Source organism: Engystomops pustulosus, chromosome 7, assembly GCF_040894005.1.
Source record: "Engystomops pustulosus chromosome 7, aEngPut4.maternal, whole genome shotgun sequence".
NCBI lineage: Eukaryota > Metazoa > Chordata > Amphibia > Anura > Leptodactylidae > Engystomops > Engystomops pustulosus.
The window spans coordinates 101,914,681-101,938,122 of NC_092417.1; the positions used below are offsets into that span (position 1 = coordinate 101,914,681).

The 23,442-nt window shown below is 42.3% G+C and overlaps 1 protein-coding gene across 1 annotated transcript; it reads left to right on the top strand.

The window, feature by feature from the left end:
* Window positions 1-909: 909 nt before the first annotated feature.
* CMTM4 (CKLF like MARVEL transmembrane domain containing 4) lies at window positions 910-22,003 on the top strand. The gene is made up of 4 exons (XM_072117483.1): window positions 910-1,466; window positions 11,311-11,487; window positions 14,746-14,844; window positions 16,047-22,003. Exons 1-4 carry the CDS (start codon window positions 1,281-1,283, stop codon window positions 16,218-16,220), a joined length of 636 nt encoding a protein of 211 aa, XP_071973584.1. The 5' UTR covers window positions 910-1,280; the 3' UTR covers window positions 16,221-22,003.
* The last annotated feature ends 1,439 nt before the right edge of the window (window positions 22,004-23,442 follow it).

Sequence of the window (23,442 nt, forward strand, 5' to 3'; positions counted from 1 at the left end):
AACTAGTGAGTTTTGTATATCGGGCTGGATTTTAATTAAACTATGGGAGGCTGTTAATAGGGCACAGAATATAATTAAGCAGGGAACACTGTATATGTGGGGCCAGATTTTATTTAAGAAGCAGAGTTTCTGTATATAATTTAACTGGGTGGGGTGTATATTAAAGAACTTTAAATATATTCGAGCAGTGATTTTCAACCTGTGTGCCGCGGGGAAAGTTCCCCGAACTATGGTGCCCCTGTGTAGCGCTGCCGCCGCGCCCCCGTGTTTCTGCACCCATACTTGCCTACAAGCCCCGCGTCGGCGATCCGCCCATCTTCTGTAGCTCCTGCACCGCGCGGACCATGTCCCGTGACTGACGCGACCTGACGCCAGGTCGCGTAAGTCACGTGACCAGAGGCGCGCGGGTGGGATAAGCAGTGTAGCTTATGGTTAAAAACATTTGGCTGTAGAAGCCGCACTTTTTGTCCCTTTTTTTCCTCCTGCGTAACAGTTGGGTGTTTTAGGATATAACATGGTGTCAGCCCATAATTGTATCCATTATGAATAACAAAGCAGTTTCATTGCCACTAGTATTATGCTTAGAGGAAATATACCATAAGAAATAGATGTGATGGTAGATCCCTCCTGCCTCTGCCTTAATCTGTCATGTAATAATCCTGGGATGTAATTTGTTAAAAACTTTTTCCATATTTTAGTAATATGTAATATAAAACGTTAGGTTCAAGGATTATAGATGAGTGCAGAGGCAGACAGGAGGAATCTTCCATCACATCTGCTTCTGATGGTAGACTCCTCACGGTAGGTTTCCTGTAATAACTTGCAGCAGCACAGCCTTGGCAGGAGATGCCACCCAGTAACAGTGCACGCCATAAAAAGGTCCCATCGGGCGTCTGGGCGGGGCTATTGTGATGATCCTGCCCGTTACGTCACAAAGAAGCTCGCCTGCCATTGGTCCGGGCGCAGCTTACCTGCAGAGCGCGTCAATGTCGGGATCGCGCTGCTATTAGCGCGTCATCGCGGAGAGAGAGAACCGGGGCCCAGGGCAGCTCGGAGCGGGGACAGAGTCCGCCCTGTGGGGGTGTGGTGCGGTATCCTCTGGCCGCGCTGAGCGGACATTGCTCTGTGCTTGTCGCTTTGCTGCAGGTTGCCGCAGCAGCACGGATGATTGACATGTGGGGAGCAATGAGGGGCTCCTAACCTCCCCCCAGTGACTGGCAATCGCTATGCATTGTGGGGAGTGTGGCCCCCAGCACTGACCCGTCCCTGGAGCCCCAGGCATGAGAGCGGTAGAGGACATGGATGGCTTTGAGGCGGAGGCATCTACAGCCTCTATGGTGTCGGGGGCCAGCAGCCCTTACCAGCCCACCACAGAGCCAGTGCGGCAGAACCGGGGCTGGAGGGGCATCCACTGTGATGTGGACTACATCCGATCACTCTGTGGGGTCCTGAAATGCAGTCAAGTGGTGAGTGATGGGGTAAGGGGAGGGGGCTTATTACATGTGCAACAGGTAAAACACATGGGGGACACGGTGTAAGGGGGTGCCACAGATCGGGGTCACACAGGGACAAGCAGAAAGGAGTGAGTAGTAACAAGCAGAGGAGAGCACCTCCTGCCATTGGGTGGCATACACACCTGTGATGTGGAGATAATGAGGAGAGCCTCCTCCCTGCCACCACCTGTGACCTCCACCCTCTGCTCTGGGGCCCTGTAATTTATCATTGTGGTCATTGACCCTCATGTAGGCCGGGCAGTTAATGGGCATGACCCTGGAGTGGTGTGATCCGGTGCCCTTCACAGATCTCACATGACTTGTCTTTATGCTGCTTCTGTTCACCACTGATTTACTACTTTGTGTTGGCTAAACCTGGATTATTGTGTATGATGGTGACTCTTTATGCCTGCAGAAACTGGGATCTGTTCTGCTGGGAAAAGGAAGAGGGTAATTTTGGTGCTTAGAAGGTTTACAGGGCGATTTCTGTGTGATTTAAGTGTCATAAACTTTAAAGCAATGTTTGATTCTCATAGATTGTAAGCTCTTGTGAGCAGGGTCCTGGCTCCTATTGTTTTGTTTTGTTATGGCTGTTTTTAATTCTGTAGTGTCGTATTTTGTGTATTTACTAGTGATCTCTACATTGCTGCAGATGTTGTGGCGCTATATAAATAAAGATTATCATTATTTGCATCTTAAAACTCTGTTATAACGTTATAATGTCTTAAGCGATAACTGCCCCCAGTTCTGCAGTAGGTTATTGTACCCTCTCCCCAGTGCTGCTACATTAGGCAAATTAAGCATAAATTGTAGCCAAGTTTGTTATCACACAGTTTTCCCAGGGACCTTTACAAACTGCTGTATATAGTCAAAATTGCTTGGGCCATTGATGTGGCATCTCTAGTGTCTCAGATGCCCATCTGGGAATGGTGTTTAGCACTCTAGCTGTGTGTTTGTTTTTATCATAAACTAGCAGTTCAAATTATATATAAAAATATATATCAGGGCACGGAAGATGATGCAGTAACCTTGAGCTGTGGTAGGGTGGAATACATCTAAGTGGTCATATAGCCCAACATATTTCTCCAGCTCTAGAACAGAAAGGGCTCAATTTGCACTGTCCCTTTATAGAGATGTGGCATCTGTGCTGTAAATTGGCATCATTCAAGTGAACAGGTCTAAACTATAAAATCAGATATGTGGATATTATGATACCTCTTGTGCACGTCACCATTTATAGGACTTTGTCATGAAATGAGGTTCCATGTTCAAAATCCAAATGGACCAAAGATAGAGTGGAACAAACTGTGGGGACATTTATCAATGCTTCTATGCCAGTTTCTGCGCATTACAAGAATATGTATGATATGTATCACGTTATGTATGATAAATCTCTCCCATGTGTTTTCTGTTTGACCTCAGCCTGGAGAGTTTCAAAATGTTGTCACTAGACATCTTCTCTTGGGTGCCATGCCTTGCCAGGGCCGTAGAATGGCATGACGCATATGCAGCTCTATGCTTTGTGCCCCCCTAATATCATTGTGAAGTTCTTTAGAACATGGTAGCAGCTTTTACTAACTTTCTCTAGGCTGTTGGTGTGAAGAACTTTTTGCCCTTCTTAAAGGTCAAAATCTAAACACATGGCGCTACATTCCTGGAGTCTAATGATGAATAAATCGTAGATTAACTAGTTCCCTGGATACAAAAATGTAACAATTACAGTTTATGTTGAAAGGAAATTCCTCCTCGTATCAGGGATTGTGTGTGAAAAAGCAGCCTTGAAGGAGCCGATATATAGTGAGAATTCCAACTTGTCAGCAATGCAAAATATCCTGAAATTAAGCTCTTGAGCTGTCGCTAATAAGGGCTTCTCCTGGGCAAATGTTGCAGAGCAATGAAGATTACATTATACTGATCCTAAAGTTTCCCTGTGGTTGGACTCCATAGACTCAGGGGTATGCTCCATGGAAGAGAACCACTGCTCTTAGGGAATGGCAGTTTTCTGCCAAGAAGGGGATAGGTTTTTCTCTCTGCTGTTTCTTTGCACTTTCAACCTCCATCTTGGTCTCCATGTCGTGCTGTAGTTTCATGTTTTTACTTGTGTCCTGTTTTCTCATAATTAAACCTGACTTCCATGTACAGGCGGTCCCCTACTTAAGGACACCCGACTTACAGACAACCCATAGTTACAGACGGACCCCTCTGCCCCATGTGACCTCTGGTGAATCTCTCTGGATGCTTTACTATAGCCCCAGACTGCAATGATCAGCTGTAAAGTGTCTGTAATGAAGCTTTATTGATAATTCTTGGTCCAATTACACCAAAAATTTTGAAACTCCAATTGTCACTGGGGCAAAAGAAAAAAAATTGTCTAGAACTTCCATTATAAAATATACAGTTTCGACTTACATACAAATTCAACTTAAGAACAAACCTCCAGACCCTATCTTGTATGTAACCCGGGGACTGCCTGTACTGTTGTACTCTTTTAGCCTCCAGATTTCTCATTTTGGGCCTTCATGTCCCTTTTTTTTTTTTTTTTTTTTTTTTTCTCTCCTCCTTGTCATTCTCTGAATATCTATTTTGTTCTTCCCTCATATGCTTCTTGCCCTCTTGTAGTTCACTTGTGTCCATCAGATATAGTACAGCAGACACTCAAGCTTCTCCTCTAGTGCAACATCACTTCTTGATAACACACTTATGGCAAGTCAGACTCAAATGGTGTGGGTTAAAGGGGCCTCACATGTGTTGAGGCTAGCGCCTCATGGTAACTTTGGCCACAACACCTGTTGCACATCTACTGATCACGGGGTTGGACCTGGTTACCATATTCATCTAGAAAACTTGTCTGTTAGGGTACGTTCACACGTTTCGCTAGCATCACGGTGATAACGCGTCACAGTGAGAGCGCGTTGATAACGCAACGCTAGTGCACCGGGGGCCGGCCTCGGACCGATCGCATATGCGTTTCCTGGGAAACGCATGCGATCGATAACACTATCGCATGCGTTTCTCTGGAAACACATGTGCAATTGGCCCGAGGCCTGCCCCCTGTGTGCTAGCTCTCACTGTCTAATCTATGTAGGCAGCTTGATGCTGAATATTTATCTGGTAACGCAGATAAAGGTATCAGGTCTTTTAGTTTGCCCATCCATAAGGTATTGGTTTATTTTGCACACCAATTTGGTTTGTACTCTTCAGATCTGGAGCAGGGTTTTTGAGGTCTATTAAATCAAAAAATTATTGTTCCTGTCCTGGTCTTGTTACATTCACTACATATTCCTTCCTTGGGGGAACTCGGATGGAACTCTATTTTATTTGGGGTTGTTTTCCATAAACTTGAGAAACTCAAGGTGATCTCGTAGAGTTGTTGCTGATCTTCTGCCATCTGTACCAACTATTTGATGTGTATTGGAACCTTTGTGTGAGGTCTGTAAATTCCTTGTTATGTATTCTGATTTGTCTGTGTATGAGGCTGCCGCTGGGACGTGCTAGGGGTAGTGGTATCACCTGGAGAAGTTTCAGTTCATGGGCGTAGACTGTAAGTTCATCCCCGTAGGGAGCTATGAGACAGGTGTCTGCAGGTAAATGTGCCAGGAATCGGGTGTCCCTACTGCCAATTGCCTTACTGGGTTACAGCCCTGGAATAGATTGATGTAGATGTTGTGCTCTGCATTTATATTCCTGACTTGGTTTGCCGGCTGTCACCAAGCTGCTGTCCGTAGACAGGAAGTCGCTGTCTGTGCACTTAAGATATAGACAAGACAGCCCTAAACTCTCCAGCAGCTGGAGGAGGAAAGCGCTCCCTGTTCCAGAAATAAATGGCTTGTGGTTGAACCAGGGGAAAAGCAGTGCAGACTGAGGAATGTGAAGTTGGATCCATCTATGATCCCGTGCTCGGTTTCCTTAGACTTTTAGAAGCAACACATTAATCTTGTGCAGAATTTCGAGACTATGTCTACATATGTCATGGGCAAGAGCTGCATGATGTCTGCATGATGCGGGCATTGATCTGGGTGGCAGGAGATGGAGCTATCCCTCACTGCTCTAGCCCTGCATCTAAATACCCTCTTGTGGCATTGCAATTCCCTGGTGTCTATTGGGTAGGTAAGATCCCCAATTAAGGGAATAAAAAGCTGAGTTCAGTTGTTCATATTTGAAATTTACTGTGTAGTACATAGCCCTTTTGGGTTGGCCATGACTACAGGAACCACCTTCGTTCTTTGTTACTTTAGTAGTGATTTACAGCCAGTAAGTCTCCTCCAATGGATTGTGTTGTAGGAGAAAGACTATATGTTCCAATAGGATGATAAAACAAAATTCTAATGTGCAATGGTGACAATGGGCCTTCAATTTGAGGTGTGTAAATATGTTGTACATAATTCAGAAGCTACCTAAGCAGAAATCTCATAGAAGTTGGCCTAAGGCATAGGACTTCATCATAAGAATCCAGTCCATTTGAAAGAGAATCATACTGATATTCTTAGATATTCTTAGTTCTTAAACTAGTTTGGAAAACTTCATGTCACAGGTTGCACTAAATTTTTCTGGCACTGGGGGCACAAGTCCACCTTTGCATTGCATGTAAATATTCCCATCTAGTCCATTTTTATGACGTATTTTGTGGGTGTGTAATAAGTAGATAATATCTTTGTGACCATACCTATCCTGTCAATGGTTGTCCACAGAGAACCTTCCTGCAGCAGTAAAAGAAAATAATTGTGGGGGGTCGTCTTTTTAGCAGGACACCCGAAAATGCCCCAGGCCCTCAGAACATGTCTCTTATACTGACAATTGACAATACAAGCAGCTACTAATAAAAGTATGTTTTCAAGAAAAGGGGAAATAAGATCTTTTTGTTTTATCTGTTACAATCTGATCTAGAAATACAGCTTGATGTTTAGTTCCCAAAGTAAAAACACTAGTTGCTGACTTTTGTTTAACCTCGCATAATAAAAGAAGCACCAAAATAGTAGCAATAAAACTGCCTGAAAAATAACATTTATTATGAGTTTGATTCTTTAGGCTGTTGTGGGAAACGCAAGGCTTTATTTTTACTTATTTTAATGCTGGAAATCCTTATCTTGAATAGAAATATTTGTCCGGTTGCTGGTTGTTATACATCCGCCTTGTGAGCAGCGCCGGGTAAGAAAGGGGGAGACCACATGCTTCAGTGTCATGTCCAGGCAAACTGTTCACTGACTGTGAGGGGGGGGGGGGGCGGAAATAAAAGTAAAACCAGCTGGAACCTGGGATACATAGAAATCAAAGCGTTATTAGTAAATGGTGACACTCAACATGCTTATATATTCCCATACATATGGTAGATAGACATATAGAATTAAAAGGGGCCAGCCCCAGACGGCTAGGGGTGGGCACTTTCCCTACTCCAACTCCCATTTTCCCTCATCACTTTGGTTCTCGTGTTTACTCAGGCCTGTGTCCGACTGGAGGTTCCAGTTCAACTTTATCCAAAGAATGACCTCCTCGGACCAGGGGACGACACGGGAAGCAAAGTTCTGTAGAAAGCTGACACCTGAAAAACGTATATATTGGTAAATCAGCACTTATCCATCCCCACCCAATATATGGTCCTAAATTATGGTCTCTATGGATATGAAAAGACAAGCTATTCATGGAGGAAGATCTATTAGAAGTGTCCGCTAAATGGCTAATGGGAAACAATCAGAGCTCGGCTTTCAGTTTATAAACTGCTGTGGGAAAATGAAAGCAGAGCTCCGATTGGTTTTCATGAGCAACTGGGATAGTTTTTCTCTCAGATGCTTATGATGAATTGCCCCAAGGGTCTATCTACAAATGAACAATGATCCCTCTGAAGAATGATGGTGCCCATCACTTCTGGACGTAAAAGCCAATCTTCATTCTTATAATATAATGAAATGCTTGTAAAACATATTTCAAAGCCTGGATTTTTCATCATTAATGTAGTATATGCATAAACCTTGAACCGGCCCATTTAAATAATGGTGTAGTGGCGTGAAAAGGCGTTTGTAAACCCTATCCAAAGTAAAATTCATAGAAAAATGCTTTAATGCACCCTGATGATCCATGCGACTCCTCTTCCTTCTCCCGTTCATGTGTAACAGAGCGTGCAGAGGCACGTCCATGCACTCTGCCCATGGTGCACACTATGACGGGACATGTCATTCAGGGACATGTGGACTATAAAACCTTTTGGAAATATTTCCAAAGGTTTGCATAAGACCCCTCATATTTCCCTCATCTGACGGTAGGTTTTCAGAGGTAATCTCTGTATATATTGGAGGTTGTAAATATTCTTGCTGTTTGCAGCGTATGGTCTATTAATTATCCGAGGAGGACGGAAACCTGTAATTATGTTCTCAGAACCTCACATTTGTTTTCTTGACAACAACTCCCTGGTGGTGTCCCCCTCCACTGCTGGGCTGAATATATTGGGTGACGTCTACAGCTCTGCATGGAGTCTAACACATCTTATATTTAGCAAGGAAGATCTCAAATAACTCGCTGTAGGATGGGAATGTAGTATTTTTTATGAAGACTCCTTCATCCTCCAGATGTTTACTACATTCCCATGGCATGAACTTGTAAAGTCCTGGTCTTCAGGACCTCTTCATGTTTCTGTGTACAGAACAGCTAAGGGCTTGTTTTCTGCTTAATACCTTGAGAATGCTGTAGCTATACTTGTGCAGAAACATATCTGGTTTAATCCTTGAACTGAGTGGTTTTGCTGAAAAAACAATTATAAATTCAGGATCTTGGGAAAGCTGGGTTGCCTTCAGCCTGCATGTTACACCAAGCTTCCTGAACAGTCCAGACAGGACTAATCAACCTTAGCTGGATCACTCATACACAGCAGCTGGGGTATGGTGCAGCAATTGATTACTCCTGCCTGCCAGGCACAACACAGTGATCGATCTCTAGTACTTTTTTTACGCTTGGCGATTATTTTGGGGGGTTAATGAGACCTCTAGTGACATCTCAATTAAAGTCAGGCAAATAAACAGGCATGACACTTTTCACCTAATTTTCAAATGAGATCATTCAGAAGCTTTGGCTCTAACGTACCTAAAAAAAAAATTTTTTTTTTTTCATATTAAAGATAAGAATCTTGTGGGGTTTTTTTTTTTCTTCTTTTTTTTTCTCTTTGATCCCATCAAGCTTGTGATTCTTGGAGCTACAGAACTCAACATAAAGGTAGTTAAAAGATTGTGGGAGATTTGGCCCAGTAGAGACCGTGGTAGCGGTGATTAGTGATTCAGTCAAAGACAGTGACACCAAAGTTTTTAGTTCAAAACAGGTCTCGCCTGTGTTTATTCCAGGAGCAAGTACAAAATAAAACAGCCTTTACATTCAGGCGTCAAAACAAACAATAACCTACCCGTCTGGGTGCTAACTAAACAGAGTTTCTCTAACTCACCACTAACACAAAAGATGTCGCTGTTCCAGGCACAGAAGTCAGGGCTGTAGTGTGCTCTCCAGCCTCCTTTCAGAGAGACCACGCTCTCAGCTCTGCTCAGCAGCTTTATGCAGCCTGATTAGGCTGCTCCCACCACCTGTGTCCAAGGTGCTGGACAACACAACCTCAGCACTAAGGCCTTTCATAGTAGGAAAACCCAGGAAAAATGTACCGCCCATCCACAGTTAACCCCTTCAGTGTCTCACAAGATAGATCGGAACTTGATCTTTATCAGCAGCAAACACTGCCAACTATGTATTTAGCTGCCTTTATCTCTCGTTCTCTCCCCCCTCTATTCTCTTCTACAGTATCTGAAGGGACCCTACTTCTGCAACCCCAAACTTGACTCATCTCATGAAAATTTTTTATAGGTAAATGGGTGAAATTTTACATAAATGGGTATTTTAGAAAGTACATTTCAAACCTTGCCTGAGGGGATTAGTAGTTTAGTGGGGTAGTCAGTCTGTGGCAGTCTGTGATTGAGATCAGGATAAGGAAGGTTGAAGAGATGCAGAGACATTGCTGTCTACAGTTGGGAATCTGTTCTGTATGGGATACATATGTTGGTTTTTAGATGGGCTTCCTGAAAGTCATGACTGATGTGAAGAGGCAATTTATTTTTATTTTCCTGAAATATAAAAATTGATATTTCTATGGTGAACCCAGTAATATGAAATGGCACCCAATCACTTTTTTGCAAATCATAAAAATTGGAATAAAAACATTTATCAAAGCGTTGTACGGTTCCCAAAATGGTAGCAAGGAAAACCTCAGTAATAAAAAATCCCCTCCAAAAAAATACCTTACACAGGTCCATACACCAGTGATAAGTTATTGGTGAACCAAATACCCTTTTTAAACAAAAGGTTATTTTTAAAAATCTGTTAAAACCTAATGATGCCTGTATATTTTCTATCCTCTTTGATCAAACTGACAATTGATCAGTGAAGTAAATTGTCACCCTCCGGATTCTTCAGCTGTCTGAAGGTGCTGAGAAGGAGTACACAGGATGAGGCGTAAAAACTGAGCCCACAAGAAAATTTTTTTTTTTTTTTTTTTTTCAAATTAGTTTCACTGTATTTGTTTGTTTTTTTTATTTTTTCTCCTGCTCACCAGTACACAGCACGGAATAATAAAGGCTGACACTGGAAAGTACAAATCCGGAAAGAAAAAGGGCATCTGTGGGAAAGGTTTGCCGTCTCCTTAAAGAGAATTTTCCTGTGATTGAGGACAGTAACTGCATTACAGTGGTGGAGTCAAAGCAAAGTTGTAAAAATGATATCATCAAGCAAATAGCACACACTCTGCAGTGTGCTATTCTCATATTACAATATCTGACAAAGCACTAATTTTTATAGGGTCACTTCCCCCCACAAAACTACTATCTCGCACAGGAAGGGTGTGAAATGTCCTTTCTAGAATTCCCTGTCCATTTACCTACTTAAAAAGAAAAAAACTACTCCAAAGCCATATGCAAATGAGAAGAGAAGAATCAGTTTTTGGCTGAGATGAGTCACTTTTAGAGGCTGGTGGGGGATCTTTACTTCTCGGGCTTTATGTAGCACCTAGAACCAATAACTGGATTTATTGTAAAGATGATCTCCTCTTACAAATTGCATCAGGAGCTACAGAAGCAGATATGCAAGTGGTCAGACATGGGGGATTATTTTTCAGTGTTTGCTGCATGGTCCACCAGTGCAGATTTACATTGAAAACAATAGACTTTCTCTGAGCCAGATTTATCACTGGCAATGTAAGACTTTCGATTTCAGCATGTCCAAACCCTTTTTCATGTATATGCAAGCACCATGTATGGCCCTATAGCCACGTTTATCAGCCATTTATGGCATTGCCTATTAAATTCCAACTCTGTTCAAGCTTTCCTTTCATCATAAGAGCAGCAGTAGTGCAGTGGATGGTAGTATACTACTCCTTACCTCCTACAATGGGGAAGACTTAAGGTATATTTGGTTCATAATGCATGAAATCAAATGGTACATTTTCTTTAAGAATGCTGTAGCCAAGCTGATTCAGAAACATATCTTGTTTAATCACTGTGATTGGTGTGAGTGGTTTTGCTGAATTATAAAATTGTGATAATGAAGCTCTCTCAATCCTTTGCCTGGCTTTGCTTTTCCTCTCACATTAGTTATGCACTGCACCAGAGAATGATGTAATCACAGTGTTTTCTCTGAGAGGCAGAAGTAATCAATTGCTGCACCATCCCCCAGCTGCTGTGTGTGTGATCCAGCTCATAGTTGGAGCTTCATACTGGTGGTAGAGAGTGGGGTCGCCCCGTTATATGTGCAAGCTCTACATGTATGTCTATATTGGCTTATTATTTCTTTGTCCTCCTAGGTCTTGGCTCTCCTGGCTTTTATCTGTATTGAGACGATAATGGAGTGCTCGCCGTGTGAAGGCTTATACTTCTTTGAGTTTGTCAGCTGCAGTGCATTTGTAGTGACTGGTGTGCTGCTGCTCATGTTCAGCTTGTCTCTGCATGAACGAGTCCCCCACATCAACTGGATCCTGACGGTAAGTCCCAGGAGAAATGTTTTCTTCTTCTGTCCCAAGTCCTTCCTACATTTCAGTACCTTTTACTTTCTAAAGGCCTTGGTCAAAATCTTAATGTTATGTTGATCTTCTTTGCACTCTTTGCACATTTCAAGTGTTGGATAGTCTGGCACTGCATGACTGAACTAACAAATGTTTCCAGTAAACCTGGTGTTTGATGTTGTATGGTGCCATTACCCATCTGTCTCAGACGAAAGTCTTAAAACTCTCTAGCATTTCGGCTTACCATTTGGCCTTTCTAATGGCAGAGGCAGAAGTCAGGGGTGAAACCTCCCCCACCTGTTGTGTTTGCGGCTTCTTCTAAGGACCAGTACCTGGTGCTATGCCCTGGGTAGCAGGAATGCCAAATCCATGACTTGGGATTCACTTCTTTTACAACATGGCGTTGAACAAGGTCTATGAAATTGTTGATGTCGGGTCTAATGAAATATGTACCTTTTAACCCCTTAAGGAAGCAGCCATTTTATAGCTTAAAGCACAGCCCCAGTTTTTTTTTTTTTTTTTTTGGCGTTCATTGTACGGGTTCAATAGTTATTTACTTTTAACCCTACGGGTTGTTACAGAGGCGGTGATACTTTATATGTGGGGTTATGATTTAGACTTTTTTTTTTTTTTTTTTGTGCATTATATGTCTCTTTATATGTTATGGGGCCTATGGACATTTTTATTCATATTAATTTATTTATTTTACTTTATCTCTTCTGTTCATGATAATACTCTGCAATACTTATGTAGATGTCATAGTAACAATGGCCTCCCCGAAAACGGCGTGGGGGACATCATGGGGGAAAGTCCTCCCGAAAAGGAGTTTAAATATTGCGGTCGCGCTGACTGCGACATTTACCGGGTTAAACGCCCACAATTGGAGCCCACACCGACCGCTGGTGTTAGCCCCGCAACTCCCGATGCCGCAACCAGCATCAGCTCAGCACCGTACTAGTACTGCACTGAGTGCTAATAGCGGGAGCCTGCGCAGTACTAGTATGATTCTGAGCGGTAAGGGGTTAAAGGAAATCAACCATCAAACTCAAGCATGATAAACCAGGGACGGTTATGTGTAGATCCAGGCAGCATGATTGTGGTAATCTTCTTATATTTGTTATCCATGTCCTCCTTCCTTTATAAAATGTACTTTTATAATTATATTCCTGAGCCTGATGGCCTCTGGGGGGTGTTTCCAGAGCCCCTCAGTGATGTCTTTTCACGCATTGTTACAATGAGCAGAAGATGTCTCTCCCACTTCCCTCTATCTGTGTAATCTAGCAGCAGCAGGAAATGCAGGTAGAGGGAAGACCTGTTCTATCGGCACATACAGCTTTAAAAGGGTTCTTGAGCCCTCTGTGCCAAAAACGGTAATGCTTCCCTTCTTTATCCTCCACTGCTTTCATGCCAACACTTCTCTGCAGACGGACTTGAAAGCAGGATAATGATGTGACCTGTGACTGCTGCAGCCAATCGCTGATCTCTGAGGAGATTTTAGTGGTGGTGACATGTCATGCGCCAGACATTGGAGCAGTAGGGAGGTATATATGAGACCATTTTCACTAGTTTGATATATAAATTATGGTGTTGGGAGACCCCCTTGGATTCCCTTAAAGTGCCCTGTAAACTGAAGATGTGAACCTTGATTGGTTGCTCTGATGCATCGCTTACATTTACTGAATGTGAACTGGGCCTGATCTCTACACAGACTTTGTGTACAGACCCCGAGAACCCATTGAGCTAATTGGCAAATATGTTTGTTTATGCATTGTTCATCCTTGGTCCCTCCATGCTGCAGGTCCAGATGTTTAGCAGGAGGTTTAGACGGTACATTGGGTTCTGCTTTTTCAGAGAAAGGGTTGAGACACAGTCAGCAGATTTCTGAGGCAACCGGCCCTATTTTTTAGATTCTCATTGTCAGCTGAGCTCGTGGTGGCTGGTCACATGTCTGCACTGAGGCATCTGTGTAATATTCCTGCCGCCTGTGGAAGGACAAGGCGTCTTGGGGTGTGTGTGGTGTTTAAGGGGGTTCTCCTTTTTGGCTCCCCTCCCCCCAGAGACTCGCTCACTTGGTGCACTTGGATGAGCTAATGTGTGTCATTGCATTCGCTTGTGCTCCTTGTAAACTCTGTGATGGACTTATGGGAGTTATTGTCCCAGCCTGTTAATGAATATAATGGAAGGCATGTGTCTGCTTCCTGATGGGGCCTCTTCTGGACATAACTTAACCCAGGAGCTCATAGCAAATGGTAGCAATAGACGGTGGGCGTTTAAATGACGTGTGAGAAAAGATTTTGTTGGGCAATAGGTTTTCACACTTCACAAGTTGCAGGCGCCCTATTAAAGGCAATGGTCCCTGTGGATCTACCCATAAAAGTCCAACCCACACATAACAGCAAAAAAGTATGTGGTGCCCCCTGCAGTCCATCACCACCACATATGTTGGAATTGTGGGAAGCAACACATTGTCCCAGGTCTTGTTGGTAACAAGGATTTTATAGACGTAGCACAACATTGTCCACCGCCCTTTGTATATAATCCCTGTTGGCATCCATTCCAGACCATTCTTTGCTGTGTCATGTATAAATTGTAGATATTTTGGTACTGTACATAGTTTTGTTTGATCCACATTCTAATCAAAAGCTCATAACTCGTACTAGTGAGCCTGGAAAGTTGTCAGATATTGTGAAACTGGCAAATGAATTTATAACCCCCAACACCCATGACAACCTTTTTGGCACTGCAACAACAATGGGCCATTACTGACAACTAAAAATGGTGTATGGTCTTATTCACATGATTTTCAGTTTTTACTGATGATCTGGTTACAATGTTGGTAATCGGTAACAAATGTGTGTCCAGGTAAAAGCACTTGAGGTACTCAGAGTGCTCAGAGATCTCTATTAGGGGTACCCTGAGATCCCATCATATTTATTGCTGATGTTCCTTTTGGAAGATGGGCATTGTCACCTTGTTGCTGCCACATTGGGATTTCCTTTGCCAAGAACGGTAGTGTCCGTGACTTGTGTAGTACAAAGAGGCCGAATCATCCATGTAGTGGGGCTACAGATTCCTGACTGATGATTTTAGCCTTTTGCGTTGTCCCATGGTTTGACCACTGGCGCCCTGTGCTGCCACGTTTGCCCACGTACTGCTAGTTCTGGTTCCTGTTGGACAATGTTTCTGGGTTATAAATAAGGCTTGCTTTCATTGTCTCCTATGCACTTTTGTTTTTAGGATTTGGTGAACACTGGGCTGAGCGCTGTGTTTTTCTTCATTGCCTCTGTAATTTTGGCATCGCTGAACCACAGATCTGGGGCGGAAATTTCTGCAGCGGTAAGAAAAAAATCACTTTCTGAAGTTTTTCCAGTGAAAAGACAAAAAGGAATGTGCCATTAACCGTTGATTTGCTGCATCTTCTGGTCTTCATGGCTGTATGCGTTTTCTTCAAGTTCTAGCAAACAGTTAATTCCCAGCCATGCAGCGGCAGCAATCTGCTACTAGCGCTGCCTCCTCATGTGATCACCACACAAGTGAAACGGAAAGGCCAGTCTTGAATTACAGAAGTGTAAACGTGGTCAAAGTAAACACAATAGTATTGATCGCTGATGACTTTGGTACATTAATAGTTAACTAAACTCTGGAAGTATTCTGTTACTTGGCAACAGATGCTGAGTACAGATCCAGGACAACAGATGTCTATGCGGTGCAGCAAACTGGTCTTTGCTGCCACCTGGTGGCCGTCTTATAAAGAGCCTGATATGACCCCTAGCTGTGTAGCTGAGCTTAATGTAACATTCTTCAAGGGATTCTCCATCTTTACATCTAGTAATGAAGTAATTCACTTCTGCAGAAACAAAATGGGCACAATAAATACCATTTAGGAAACTGCTGCCTTCTAGATGCGGATCCTGAATAAGGGGTCATATGTTTAGGAGGTTGTGCCAACGTTTTAATAATTTCCTATCAAAAGTATTGGGGATGAAAAGGTCGTCAGTTTGGGACCCCCAGTGATCTGAAGGATGGGGTTTCCGTTCTCGCATCTCCATTCACTACTGTGAAAGCATCCGATATTGTTGAGCACATGGATTGTCTATCTCTGGCACTTTCATAGAGCGTGAGTGTTGCAAATTGCTGAGAAAGGTGCCGGGCTATCTCCAGCACTAATTGAATGGGACCCCAATTTTCTACAGATCACTACAAATTTATATTATTCCCTATCCTGGGATTGGCGATAACCAGCAAACCTGGGATGACACCTACGGGTGATCTCTTCTTCCTTACGGTTAGATTTGGGTAGGTTCATTACCTTAGACATATGGAGGAATCCTCTGGCACAATAATACCATGCGGATTCCTCCATTTATCATTTGTGGGGTCCTCACAGTCTTTTGTTATAGAAATGTTGTAGTTCTTATTTTCACCTGTGATGGCGCTGCAGGGAAAGTGAACAGCACCATAGATTACAGCTGATGGTTGTCCTTTTACTTATTACTGGATTATCCCCACTAATCAAAGATCTTTCTGCTCTTTTGTAGGTTTTTGGCTTCTTGGCCACACTCTCCTATTCCGTGAACACCTACTTGGCGTTTAGGAAATGGAAATCTGGCAGCGGATCCCAGAATATGCGTCAGTCCAGTGACTACATGAGGGCACGTAGCGAGTCAAGGGATGTAGATTGCCGTCCTGAGATCCAGCGTTTAGATGCATAATCTGCCAGGACTTACTCGGATGGTTTTTCCTCCTTCTGGACCGGAACTAATTTCCATAGGAGAGTATTGGGAACAAAGATGGAAGTTCATCAGATTCCTCATCACATTCCTGTCATACAGTTTATAAGGGCAGGCCGGTTGCTGACTTTTGTGGAGGAGTGAATGTAGCAGATCCTTCCATGGAAAGCTCTTATATGGATATTGGACCAAACAAAAGCCGGGACCAGGCAGATCCCCAGAAATGGCACTTGTTCTGGCACATTACTATTACTTTTAATCCAATACTTTTAATCCTGTATTTAATTAGCTTTTCTGACCATTAATAGGACTAATTCATGGACGATGTGGCAGAGGAGACATTCAGCAGGGTGGTCTAAAAGGTAAAATCTGAGGTAATTTTTTTTTTTTTATATATATATTTAACTTAATTTAATATTCATTTTGAAAGTTGATTGGAATGACCAGATTCTATGGAATCAAATTTTTTTTATCCGAAGTTGAAGATACAAGTGCTTCAGCAGCCATTTTGTGTCACTATTATCATGAATGATGGCAGTGACAGGAGGGGTTATCATGGGAACATGCACACTCAAAGCTGGACAATAACTTGGACCTCGGATATTCTGAACACAGAAATTTACATTGCCCACAGGAGAATGCACTTGGACTGCTGGTAGTAGTTGGTTTTAGCACAACCAGTATGTGTACAGTATTTCTCCTGGGGTTTTATGTGATTGCGGTTTATCTTATTCATATCCGTACAATAATTCTCATAACGCAGAGATTATAGCAATATGATGCTATACATACATGATGTTATACATATGCAATATTTAACACTATGGGCTGAGAATGACAGCTATTTTAAGCAATATTTTGACACTTTTATGTCAAAGTGAATCTATCAATTAAATGAGTTTGAATTTTGAAGGATCACCGAATCAAAAAGAAAAAAAGAAGCAAAAATCAGTGAAATGAAGGTTTATCTGTGCCTCGTAGTTGGCTTGTTAAATAATGAAGTATATGCTTTTTGTAGGCAGTTTTTTTTTTTTTTTTGTGAGAGATGTAATTTATGATTTGAGTTTTGATTTACAGTTTTAATTCTGTAGTTGTGGGATCATGGGCTCAAATGGCTCCTGAACGGCTCCCTATAAAATATATAATAGGGAGACGCAGGCCAGTCAATCACCCCACTCCACTTTTAACCCCGATTGTATTGGGTTAAAGGGGGTGTGGTGAGCCGGTTAGGGGCGGGGTTAAGTGAGCTATCGGCTCACGTTGCTCGCGAACGACACATCCCTATGTCTGACATTCACATTTCTGACACATCCACATGCTGCATAGTTGGCACATCATTTAATGCTACAATTTCACTATATGAAAAGTACAGCAAAACTGTTCCTTAACTTCTTATCCAATCTAAATTTCCAGTGATTTGATTTGGCAATTATCGTGTATTAGGCACATATTGCATCTTATTTAAGACCACTTTTCTGTGTGGTTTTAAACTGACCTGTAAAAGAGATTTTAATGTACATGGATTTTATTTAAAAAAAAAAAAAAATATTTGATTTTGTGAGCCAACTCTATAAGACGATAACTGTCCTCCCCATACAGGATTCTCGGCCGTCCTAAAGATTAGGAAAGCCATTTTAGACTGAGGCGACATTAATGCAAGAACAACACTCCATAGCAGTCCCTGGAAGGTTACACGAAGTATAGGGACGATCCCATCCTTTTTAATGTTATTTGCATGACTTTTACAGCTGAGACCTTCACCTTTCACATAAAGGGAACCTTTAGCCTCTAACCTATCACTAGCTAAGTCACCTGATTGCCCTTCCCACATAAGCTGTAATTGAGGGTCTCGAGTGGTACTACTGCCAGAGAATCTACCCTCTGCTTCTGGATCATAGAAAGGAGTCAAACCCGGGGATGCAGTTGGGAAAAGATAAAAAAGAATCCAGTGTGATGGGAACCATAGCAGTAAAGCAAGAAAAATGATTGCCCTTGTCACCGGGCTATATGTGCTATACTAGGCCCAACTCTAATCTCTGCATTTTGGTTCTTTCGACCCAATGTGTAGACCTGTTGAGCTTGAAGCCTTGCTGGGGCCTCTCCCATCTCGCAAGCAGCTGGTGATATGGAATTGCCGTATTCTACAGTCATTTCTCCCCTTGTCCCACCACAATCTTCCAGAATAAGACATGGAATTTAAATTTTTTTTAATGCTTAATCTCATTATATTGTTTCAAGTATTTTAATTCTGGATTAACTCCGGATACAAAGCTGTTTGCTAATTATACTAATGAGCCTGAATGGTTGCCCTAGCCCCTCTGTGATCTATCTGGCTTTACAGACTGTTACACGGTCTTGCCCTTCCCGTTGCTTCCTCCGCACTAAGAGACCATGTAAAGCTAGGTCACAATAGCCCTTCAGGCTCATTGGCATAATTATAAAAGTTGATTTTGGAAGGAAGAAGACCATGGATAGCAAATATAAGAAGACAACCACAGTCGCATGCCTGGATCTATGAGTAGGTGTCACTGCTTTATCATGATGGATTTTGATGGCAGATTTCCGTCCAGGAATTACTCTCTTTGGCTGCAGACTTTCCCACCAACTAGTGATGCCAGCAGGACTTGCATTGAGCGCGTCTAAAAAGGGGGTTCAAAGTTCTCAGACAGCATATCACACACCAAGGGGTTCAGTGGATAAGGAACATGTTAAAAAGAACTTGGCTTGTAGTTGCTCTTCTGGTAGGTTGGTGGGTCATGTGTGGTTCACCTTTAGAAAGCTTAGTAAAGGCGTGGGCAGCTGGTGGTGGCAGCTTGGTGAGCTTCTGGCAGGTTTAATTCCTCTGTACACCTGACTTATTCAGGCCTGGTTGACTTGCTGACTACAATGTGTTGGGGTTGGACATTGGTATACAGGGGGATTCTATCCAGCTCTGTATTTGCAGGTTTGGTTTTGTACTTCCTATTCACTCCATCATGTGTATATTCTGTACTGACTGTACAGCTTTCTGTTCTACAGTCTTCCATGCATTTTTAACTGGAAGTAAATCGCTTAAATGACTTGGTATCACATTATTTTTGCTACATATCAGATGGACCTAACTGGTGGTTTATGGTATCAGAATGTTTTCTGCAACAGGACCAAATATTTTCAGTTTGTTTTTTATTTATTTTTTTCCAGAATCTACAGATTTTTAAGGCTGATTTCATATGCCTGTTTCCATACTCTAAAATCAGGACCATGGGTCTGTTGTATTTCCCAGATGGAACACTGCTGGTCCTGGATATGGCATTATAGTCGGGTCCGCCACTAGGAATTTCGGGGCCCCTGGCTGGTATTTTTTTTTTTTTTTATCCCCTGCCCCCCGTGGTGGAGAGTTTTTAAATGATTTGAAACTTTTGAATACATGGAAACAGTATGTAAAATCTACCAAACCTAAGCTTACTACATAGCTATGTGCTATGTTACTAGATCCAAGCAGAGTGAGACAGTCAGTCTTGTAATGAACCTGACTTATCACAATATATGATTCTGGATAATAAATGTGACATGGTAAAAGACTGTCACCATGTAGGTAGCCCTCCTAGGAGAAGATAAGAGTCGCGCTGAGAGGAGATGCTGCAGAATTGTCATTCCATAGGTAATACCAGCACTTATTCTAAATATGGTGACCCATAGATGGCATCTTTGATCAGAGGAGTCTCATTTATTTTCTTCAATCTGGCTGCCATGTCAGCTTCTTCCAGCCACAACTTGTCTCTGCAGATTTAGTAACACGTGGCAAAATTTTTTTAGGTTCATCACTTTGTAATTAGAAGCTAGAGGAGATGATCAGTTTCATACTGTTCTCCTGCTCCCCTTTAAAATCACTATTATGCCCCCACAATAGCCAATTTAGTAAGTGTTTACTTTAACCGATATAGCCATATAATCCAATAATAACGGGGCACTCAGTAGCCAATATAGTCAGTGCCACCAGTAGTCACACTACCCTCTGTAGCCAATAGTAATTGTCCCCCACAGGAGTTAGTAATTAGAGTGCCCCCAGTAACCCATTGTTACAGGGCCTCGAGTTGGTCATGAAAAAAACAATACTTGCCTACTCCGTTGCTAGAATCCTCCTAGCAGGTGGCTGATACAATCTCGGGGGCTGCAGGATTACTGCGGCTTGTGCGATGCTGCAAGCAGAACAAGGAGCGTTTGGTCCAGCGTTCTGACTTGTGCTATGGGGGAGGATCTGGACTTGCTAGTGGCGCAACAATGTCACTGAATGTCTACGATGATCAAAGGGCAATATTGTATATGATACTGACTCCCTACCTCTACAGTGGCATTATGAACAGAACGGCTTTCTGTATGGTACAGTAGTACTGATATTGAGTCCATGTCCTGAAGCAGCTTTTCTTCTGGGAAATATGGCTGATTTATGGTCTTCATTGCACAGACTGAACAGGCCTGGACCAAGACATTTGGTTCATGAGAAAAGCTTCTACTGCTTGTTTATAGGACTAGGTGACTAATTTGGTAATGGACCTACTCCAGGGGCTAAATTGGTTGAACATAACCTAATAGGATCAAATCTTTTAAAGTGTCCCCCCCTCTCCCCCTCTGGTCTTGGGTGATAACTACTGATGGTTTCCATTAGGTCCCATGACTGATATTTTTGTACGAGTTTCCTAATCTACATTGGTCAGAAGTTTGACTCGTTGATAGTCTATTGTGCTATGTATATTTGTTTTGCAAGAAGAAAGATGCAACAAGTCTTACTCAGATTTGGCTTGTTCAAGCCAGTTGGACACATGAGATTCCAAAAAAAAAAAAAATCTCAATTCTTTATGGACACATGAGCAGTCAGTTTTGCATCAATGTATTTTTTTTTTAATGCGCAACAAAAACCGAATGTGGTCTGTTTGCCTCACAAAGCTATTGATTTCTATGCGTGTTTTCACATTGGCTTGTATTTTCACTGATCCGTTGCCCATGGAAACAATGCTAAAACATGTCCTATTTTTTTCACGGATGCGGATCATGGAAGGCTATAGTCTTATGGGTCTGCAAAAATCTGTGGGTTTTCTTCCACTGGGGCTGAAAAACCAGGCGTGATGTTTTCACTGCAATGTTAAACCTTCAGTTGCGCATCCATCGTGTTTTGTCTCCATGTCCGCAAAACAAAAAAAACGGAAGCTGAACATCAATGCCAATGTGAAAGAGCCCTTAGTTTTTAGCTACATCAGCGTAGAAGGACCTGTGGTGGAATAATAAGACTTGTATTTGAGTAAAGTGTTTTTCTTTAACTTTTCAGCGTTTCCCTTTTTTAAAATTTTATATGTAATTGTAGCGGTTCATGAAGTTGTGATCTCAATATTGGTGTAAAATCAGTCATACTTTATCTGCCACGGATTGTTAAAATATTCATATCATACACTCTGATGACTGGAGAACTTTCTGTCCAGGACTTGGGATCAGCCAGGATTACTTGTAATATACAGATACTGCCCCTTTTATGTGAAGCTGATGCATAACAGCACTTTCCATGGTGCTTATATATATAATATTTTATCTACGTTTTGTATAAGGTACATGTCTCCTGGATGTAATCATTACGCTTTGTGTACACCTTGTTTTTCTATCCTCCAACTTTTGGAGTTGTCTCACCTCGTGTGCCTTTTGTATCAATCTGCACTTGTCGATCATCAGATACTTGTGTATTATTGTAAAGACTGGATGCGTGGTTTTTTGTAATGTGTAATAAAAGATCAAATCTGCTTGTGTGTTTTTTTTTTTTCTTCCTTCTCACCCCTTGCGCGTTTAAGTAACTCATTTTACATAATATATTGTTTCGGCATAGTTAAGGTATTTACCTGATCAAAGTAAGTTCCTTCTATGTAAATGAATATGCAAATGAGGCTTATAGGGTTGATAAAAACTATTAATTGTTAACTTAAATATGGCGTCCTACTATGGCCAGAGGCACACGAGGCGCTTTGAACCTGTGTTTGGGCCGTTTTTAAGCTGTCCGTTAAACGCATGCGTTTTTGACTAGTTTTAGTTAAGATAGTGGGTAAAACCTGTCAAAAAACGGATGCGATTTCAAAACCTGCATGCTTTTTTTTTTTTTTTTTCTTTTACGGACTGCTTAAAACTGGTTCAAAACACCACGTGTGCCGCCGGCCTATAAATCAATGCCCAACTTTCAAGAACTTGTAGTACCATGATGTGGGATAATAGCCAAACCTCTGTCCCTTCAGGAGGAGTTTAAAGGGAACCTGTCACCAGGAGACCCATTTTTAGCACTCCCCCAGTCCCCACAGAGCATAGTACATACGCTGCCAAAGTGTTTTTGTGTAAACAATAGGTTTTACAGAAAAAAAGATCTGTTATATTGTACCTTTCATTAGCATCTGCTGTGTGACTAGGCAGTTGCCAAAAGGGAGGGTCCGGAAAGGAGCAGTCCGCAAACCCCCCCACCCTTGGGAAACGTGACCTTTTCAAATATATGAATAACTCCCCACACTCGGGATTGGCTGTAGAGGAGCAGGGGGCGTCGCTAAGCCCAGTGATGGGTGTTTTCATATATTTGAAAAGGACACATGGAGTAGCTGTTCCCCAAGGGTGGGGGAACTGCTCCTTTCCAGCCCCTCCCATTTGGCAACTGCCTAGTCACACAGCAGATGCTAATGAAAGGTACAATATAACATCTTTTTTTTCTGTAAAACCAAAAACACTTTGGCAGTGTATGTACTATGCTCTGTGGGGACTGGGGGAGTGCTAAAATGGGTCTCCTGGTGACAGGTTCCCTTTAATTCCCCTTTCTGATATTTCTGTGAACCCAGCCTGTTATATTGCTTTATCTTAGTGAGGAGCAGATTAGCAATGGACATCTTTCCGACCAGAGGTGTTCATGTCCATACTAGTCAGTATTGCTAAAACCTGCTGGAATGTTGCTACAAATATGAAAACCACGTTGAATCCGATATTGGTCTGTGTCTCTCTACTACGACCCCTTCCACACTTGCATTGCAGATCGGGGCTCAGTCTGCAATGATCAGTGAAAAACGCGTTTTTGATGCATCTCCGTAGACTTGTATGGTGCGTTTTTCATGTGTGTGACTTGCATTTTTTTTAACAGGCGTTTAACCCCTTAAGGACGGAGGGTTTTTCGCCTCATTTCTCGCTCTCCAACTTCAAAAATCCATAACTTTTT